The sequence below is a fragment of the Pholis gunnellus genome, assembly GCF_910591455.1.
Source record: "Pholis gunnellus genome assembly, chromosome: 17".
NCBI classification, from domain to species: Eukaryota; Metazoa; Chordata; class Actinopteri; order Perciformes; family Pholidae; genus Pholis; species Pholis gunnellus.
In genome coordinates, this window is record NC_136544.1 from 4556679 (window position 1) to 4564637 (window position 7959).

Here is a 7959-nt window from a genome sequence, read left to right on the forward strand (position 1 = left end):
GCTAATGGCATTTAAATATCAGAAATTTACAGCTGTAAAGTTCTTATTTAATTATATTATAATAGCAAAAAAGTTAATTCATTCAATGAATCAAAGGGCACCATAAAAACAAGTTAACTACAGTATTTACGGTAAACCATTTCCACCTTTTTGACGTCTCGCTACTCCAAGATAATCGGCCTTCGGTAACGCGACGTCACATCCGGTCTCTTTTGGGTTTCTCAAAGCTCCAGCATGGCGGACACCGGTGTGGTGGAGACGCTCTTACGGCGCATTGAGAAGGCGGACGACGGCGTGGACAGCCTCGAAGCGGCCAACAGCCTCGGGGTGGACCACCAGGTCCTCGTCGGAGCCGTGAAGAGTCTGCAGGCTCTCGGCGACGTGAGTTTGCCGGGCTGAGCGGCGGCGGAAGTCCGACCGTCAGCGTCAACATTGGGCATTTAGTGCGACTGATGCAATAACGTAGATGTTAAAGAGACAAGTGTCAGTCAGAGCTGTTCGGGCTGACCGGCTTTTAGTTTAGCTTTGCATTGTGTGACAAGCAATCACGTAAAACAGTTCATTTAGCAGTTATCATGAATATTCACACTTTGAAGTCTCACTCAAATGAGCCGACGGTCATGCTTGTCCCCCGCTTTCCAGTTAATCTCGGCCGAGCAGCGCTCGTCCAAGCACTGGGAGCTGTCGGGTGAGGGCACGGAGATAGCCGAGCAGGGCAGCCACGAAGCCCGGGTCTTCGGCTCCGTCCCGCCGGAGGGTCTGGCACAGAGCGAGCTCATGGTGAGTGTTGACAGGCGGGAGGGACGGGTCACCCGCGGGGCTGGAAGTGAAGAGGTTCTTGTGGGAGCACCGGTGGGAGCACAATGTGGAAGAATAGCACGCGAGAATGTAACAAGCACGAAGGTCTATGTGCCTAAATGATGTCAGGGCGTCATTCTACTAGTTTAGTTTATGCTCTTCTGAATCCTGCACTTCAGGAAGGTTTCCTAAACCTGCATCTCAAAAGGTAATATATGGATTGATGTACTGCTGCAATATATACTGTCAACCAATTAGTCGATTAACAGAAAATTCATCTAATAATAGTTTAGCCTATTTTTAAGAAAGGATTGTTGATCCTAGTTTCTAAAATGTGAGGATTTTACGAGTGTCTTTATCATGATAAACTGAGGATCTTTGGATTTTGGACTGACATGACATTTCTAACATTCACTTTAGTTTGTGGGAATTTTTTCCCACAATTTTCTGGCATTTTATAGGCAAAATGGGATAAAACAGGGGAAATGGCAGATTAATAGATAATAAAAATAATTGTGAGGTGCAGCCCTGAAACGGATCCGTAGAATTTGAATGGTGACGCGATGCCTCAGTAATTGTTGAAATGTATAGATTAGCTATACTGTATATAAATATAAAAACAAGTGCTCGCTCATGTTTCCATTTTAGGGGAATGCACATTTTAAACCTGGTACTTCTGACACTGGGTCTATTTATCTGAAATAGGAAATTCAAAGATGAGTAAAACTGAAGTCTAAAATTCCACGTGCTTTAAAATGTCAACACATTTAGAGATATAACTTATAACTTTAAGTTAAACCCTCTCTCTCTCCCGTTGTTACATTCTTGCTCCTGTGATTCATCAGAAAGTACAAGACTAGCATGGAGACCGAGGAGATGAAATAATAAAGGAAAGGGGGAAACGTTTGCTTACAGTCACAAGCTTTAACATCCAAAATATGTGTGGGGATCATCCATGTCGTCGTTCTTCCATAAACGCATAATGGGCTGCGCATGCTGTTTGATGTTTCCGCTGACATTGCTCTTCCTCCCGTGTTCGTCCCCGTGCAGAAACTGTCCTTCGGGAAGATCGGCTTCAGCAAGGCCATGTCCAGCAAGTGGATCCGAGTGGACAAGGCACACGAGGGCGGCCCCAGGATATTCAGGATGGTACGCCTCTAGATGACATGTTATTATCACAGGCCCTCTGTGAGCGGTGGATTCTGAGTAAAGTGTGTGTGGTCCCCCCCCCCCCCAGGTGGAGAGCATAGAGGACCAGGTCAGGGAGAGGCTGCTCCTGGTTCAGAGAGGCAACTCCTCTCAGCTGGAAGAGAAAGAGAAGAATGAGCTGAAGAAGAGAAAGCTGCTCTCTGAGGTGTAAGTCCTCACATCTCTGTGTACCTTTGTCCACCAGTAGGTGGCAGTAGAAGGTCTGTTCTGGATCAGTGTTGACCCTACATGAGTCAGAATTATGTTGGGACCACATTTGTATATGTTCTCAGTTTTTAATTACTGCGTTGAAGATAATTTGCAGATAAAGAAACGGATGCCCTTAAATAGAGGGGAAAGAAGACTTTCACGTTGCAGTTTGAATCTGTTGTTGCTGATGTCTAAATATTAAAACAACATTTGTAAGAACTCCTCTGTACTTCTGGAGAACAGCAAGTCAAGAACCTTACATTTCGAATGCACATGGGTGACCACATTTTAAAAACTACTGGAATATGGGAAGATATTATCAGGACATGTTGACCACTGAGCAGAAAAAGAAAATAGGTCTCAAGATGTTTGTTCTCTGTTTAGGACGGTGAAGTCGTACTGGATCACTAAGGGCAGCTCCTTCAGCACCACCATCACCAAACAGGAGACGGAGCTCACTCCTGAGATGATTGCCAAGTGAGTCCAGTCCTGTTTAGTTTCACTTTAAAAAGTGAACACAATATTCATAAAAAGTGTGTCCCGTCTGCCCTCCTCCGTCTGTCGGTGACGGTGTGTTCAGGGACTCGGACAGAAGGACACAGAGAAACCTCCGCCCTTAAAAAGGGTGCACGTCCAAAGACGAGGACGTTGCACTAAAGGCAGGGCTGGACAACGTGATCGCGACAAAAAGTGACACGACCAAACCGACGTAACGGAAGCAAAACGATTCATTTAAGACTGACATGTTGACCACGTAAGGATGAGTTATCTCAGGTTCTTAGTGGCCTTCAGGTCCAGTGTGAAGGATTTATTAGCAGAAATAGATTCTGGTGTAGAGACGGAGCACCACGCCGTGTAAACCACGCCCACCGGAGGGGAACACTTTTGGCGCCACAGTATGTAACCAAGTGCTGAAACGTTAAGAAAAAGCCTGTAGCTGGGTGAAGACTAACGATTTCAGCTGGTCAGACGACTACTTTAATACCCTGGTAACTACAATGATGAAGGGACAAGTTAGCAAGCTAATTGGTTTCCCCTCCGGTGTTAAATGCTGAAACGTTCTCTGTCTCTATTCTAGTTTGAGCCCTTCACATCTACATAGGGAGCTGGTTTCACAGAGTTCACCGTGTTGCACCACCGTGTTCCTACGGTAGCCCAGAACAGACAAACCAAACACTGACGCTTCCATTTTTAAATTGGCAATTAACTGAAACCTTAAAATCGTCACTGTGTCTGTACGATACGTTGAGATACATCAATAAGCGTTGATAAATAAATAATGCAGCTTGTGCTGTTGTCATGCTGAGGATGAGGCATTAAAATGCGAGCGGAATGAAAAGGTTTTTATGAAATCGCATCACAGAGGATTTAGCTAAAAGCAGCATCCAGATGTTCCTTCTTCCCTCCGACCCAAATATTTCAACGTGCCGCTGCTTTTACTGATGCTCTCAATCACCTCAGCTGCGGATTAAAAAAAAATGCTCAAACGAGTCGGGAGAAATCTTATGTATCGTCGGTTAAAACCTGCTGACGGTGAAGAATTAAGGACAAACAGCCGAGGTCACAGCAGTCAGACTCCTCTCCCCCCTCCCCCCTAACAGCTTTTGTCTCGCTTGCGTTGTGTTGCAGTGGCAGCTGGAAAGAGAAGAAGTTTAAGCCCTACAACTTCGAGGCCATGGGCGTGGCCCCGGACTGCGGCCACATGCACCCGCTGATGAAGGTGCGAACACAGTTCAGGCAGATCTTCCTGGAGATGGGGTGAGCGAGCGGCCGTAAATATCACGGTTAAAAAAACACACACACACACACACACACACGCATAAATAAATAAATACATCACACGGACTCTCTGCTTCCCGTAGCTTCACGGAGATGCCGACCAACAACTTCATAGAGAGCTCTTTCTGGAACTTCGACTCCCTGTTCCAGCCCCAGCAGCACCCGGCCCGAGACCAGCACGACACCTTCTTCCTGTCCGGTGAGGCTCCGTTTCTCTCTGTCGCTCCCGGCGGTGTCCGAGTCACTTTTGATGGTCGTTTACACCGAAACATGTTTTGTTTTCTTCCCCAGACCCAGCGCTCGCCCATGACTTCCCTCAGGACTACCTGGAGAGAGTGAAGAAGGTCCACTCAGAGGGAGGCTACGGCTCACAAGGGTGAGACACGATAGATCCGTTAATAAGGGAAGATTCGCCACCTTTTCATGTGGATGTCCAGTCGGTGGTGATGGTGTGAAATACCGTTTTTAAGCAGCTTTTGATACATCATTAAAACTTCAAATTTTTCAATAGAAGTATAATCTTTTATTTCCTAATCCATAACTTGAATTGTATGTTGTTTGTACGGATCATCGATGATCTGCGATTGGTATTGGAAGCATATGAACGTGATCTCTAGAAGTTATATTCGCTCCTGTGATACGACAAGTTTCTCAGTCAACCCAACACTCGTAAAGGACTCTATCGACTACCGACACTGATCGGACATCCACATTTTTCTTCTTTTAAATGGCTCTCAACACAGCATGTGATCTAACGCGCTGCTGTGTTTCAGGTACAAATACGACTGGAAGATCGAGGAGGCTCAGAAGAACATCCTCCGCACTCACACCACGGCCGTCAGCGCACGCATGCTGTACAAACTGGCTCAGCAGGTGAGTCGATTTAACGCCCAGGAAGTCACTGCGGACTTTTTAAACCAGGCCCCCCCACGCTCACGACGTGGCTGCCTCACATACGCGGCTTGGCAAGTTCCCAAAAATACAGACTAATAGGATTGAAATCTTCAACCGCGTCGTGAAAAAGGAGGCCAAACGTCTACAGAGCAGCTTCTTCTCCCAACTCATCCTCTGTTCACCATTGACATGAAATATTTTTCGTTTTCATTTCTGTGTAATCATTTTCATTTCATTACAAACCTTGTAAAAAAAAAGTAAACTTCAGACATTCTCAGCAGCAGGAATATAATTGTTTTACTTCAAGAACTGTCGACAGCAGCACAAAGTTTAAACTAAGATGTTCACCAATCACGTTCAGGCGTCCACACACTTCTGACCGTGCGTCAGTATATTATGTGTACGCGTGACGCTCTTCTCTCCCCCCACCAGGAGAAGTTCACCCCCGCCAAGTACTTCTCCATCGACCGCGTGTTCAGGAACGAGACCCTGGACGCCACACATCTGGCCGAGTTCCACCAGATCGAGGGCGTGGTGGCCGACCGCGGGCTCACACTGGGGGACCTCATGGGCATCCTGCACGAGTTCTTCACCAAGCTAGGTGAGGGGGGGGGGGGGGGGGGGGGACTGCATGGACTACATTGGTTTACTAGAGGCATGAAACACAGTGTTTACTGATTATTGTCTGCCTTTTTTCTTTTTTCACGCCACACTAATCCGGCCTTCGTTTTCTTTTCTAGGAATTACTAAACTGCGCTTCAAGCCTGCCTACAACCCGTACACAGAGCCCAGCATGGAAGTGTTCAGCTACCACGAAGGTAAAGTGCTCCACAGCAGTGTGTCCCAAACTCTGCTGGGGGCCGACTTAAAAAAAAAATATATATATATATATTTTTTTTTTTTAGTTTTTTGTTTTTTGTATGAAACATTTAAAGGTTTTCTGTTCTACAAAGGTAAACAGTAGTAACTATATATTCAAACATGAGTTAAAATGTCTTAAACTAAATGTGCCCGAGCTGCCGTCTGTAAATGAAGTGAAACTCTCTGTTACTCCACGACTAACTTAGACAGCAGCTAAATCCAATCACGACTGAGGAAAAGCCCCCAACTAAACACCTGCTAATGCTAACTAGCTTAGCAGATCACAAGGTCACAGTAGCTGCCGTCTCTGCTTCTGACTCTTGCTTCTACTGCTACAGCTATCAATGTGTTGTATTGACTTAAATACGAATAGACAAACAGAAAGACATCTAGTGAAACAGAAGTATAATTAGTCCGTATAACAGACTGTAAATACTTCTCATGCCTTTTATAGGACTGTTCTGTTTTTGTGGTTTGTGTATAATTTGAGTGTTGTCTGTCCCCGTTCATACAGGACTGAAGAAGTGGGTGGAGTTGGGGAACTCCGGGGTCTTCAGACCAGAGATGCTGCTGCCCATGGGGCTCCCTGAGGACGTGTCTGTAATCGCCTGGGGGCTGTCGCTGGAGAGGTGAACACACACACACACACACACACACACACACACACACACACACACACACACACACACACACACACACACACACACACACACACACACACACACACACACAACTGACCTGGTTTTTATTTTACAGCCAGGAGTATGTCTGTACAGACTTCACCTCGATGTTAATCTCATTGCATTGAAGAGATTGAGGTGTGCGATCCAGTCCGTCTATAGACGTCATCAGTGCTCTCGCTGTGCAGCCGTCTGTCTGTCTCACATGTTTAGGGTTATTACCTGATCAGGGTTATTCCTGCTTAGAAACAATTTAAATTTCACATTATTTATTCAAATAATTTCCTAATCTAAGTTTTAACCGTCATGGCAAACAAGGACACAGCACAGCTCACTCGCTGTGAGCTGTGCTGTGTCTTTGCTCGGACACAACACAAACCACTTTAGCCTCTTTTACGGCTGCGTTTACACGTAACTACTACAACAACAACAACAACAACAACAACAACAACAACAACTTCTCCTCTGTCCCGCAGGCCCACCATGATCAAATACGGCATCAACAACATCAGGGAGCTGGTGGGACACAAGGTGAACCTGCAGATGGTGTACGACAGCCCCATATGTCGACTGGAGTCCTGAGGCCCCCCCCCCCCCCCCCCCAAACCTTTGGAACACCTCATTTCCACACCTCACCCCAGTTGCTGCTACCGGTCTGAGCTGGGCTGGTAAAAACCAGTTGGTCTGAAAGTGACTGCAGCAGGAAGAGGGTCTGTTCATCCCTAAACTCTTCAGACAGACCACAGGAAGCTGTTTTTCAAAGGCCTTTTAACACACAGGAGCAGCGTTTGTATGAACTTATTACTGGATAACATCCCATCAGTGCGAGAACAGCTTCTTCTTTTCTCCTTTACATCACCGTGCCCCAGTTTCTACTTGTACATGAAAAAAGGGTTCAATAAAATACTTTTTCAACATACCAGTACAGCCCGACTTGTGTGTTTGTTGTCTTAAACGTGATGTATTATGATCTGAGGTTCTGTACGACTTTTAAAACATGAAAGTTGTATTATATTTCACATCTCCTGTCTGACTTTGTTCTGTAAGGTTGGACCTGCAAAGACGGGACCAACCAAGTCCCGCCTCCTCCTCTCGCTGCTCTGTGACAGAGAAGAAGGCTTGAAACCTCAAAAGTGATGCTCATGATGAGTCTCGTTTGAGAGATTAGCTGCCATGCTAGACTGCTAGCTTGCTACTGTGTTTTTGGCCCAGGTGTATTTAATAACGTTAATGATGGTTGGGTTCTTAGCATGCTGTCTGTGGAATAGCTTTATAACTAACGCAGCAGGCACACCAGGGTGACGGGACTTTGACCTGTAAGTATCTGATAAACACCTGAAGTAGAAAATAAATTTATAATATGAATGGAGCTTGATTTGATATATTTAGAGTATCTTTAAGTTATTTTAGAATGTGAACCCTTTGAATCCTCAATGTCTCCAAACCACACACATCACAAATGCAAATTTATAATTCAAACGTCCTGATTTTTGGATTTGTGCAGATTCATATTATCGTACGTTTTTGCATTCAGTTGCATCGCAGGTTT

The 7959-nt window shown here is 45.5% G+C and overlaps 1 protein-coding gene across 1 annotated transcript; it reads left to right on the plus strand.

Annotated features, from left to right (window-relative positions):
* Positions 1 to 215: 215 nt before the first annotated feature.
* On the plus strand, positions 216 to 7329 carry farsa (phenylalanyl-tRNA synthetase subunit alpha). Its single transcript, XM_079177413.1, has 13 exons — positions 216 to 381; positions 643 to 780; positions 1849 to 1947; positions 2036 to 2154; positions 2581 to 2673; positions 3826 to 3954; positions 4059 to 4174; positions 4267 to 4351; positions 4749 to 4848; positions 5302 to 5470; positions 5610 to 5687; positions 6245 to 6359; positions 6887 to 7329. Exons 1-13 carry the CDS (start codon positions 235 to 237, stop codon positions 6990 to 6992), a joined length of 1494 nt encoding a protein of 497 aa, XP_079033539.1. The 5' UTR covers positions 216 to 234; the 3' UTR covers positions 6993 to 7329.
* Positions 7330 to 7959: the final 630 nt, after the last annotated feature.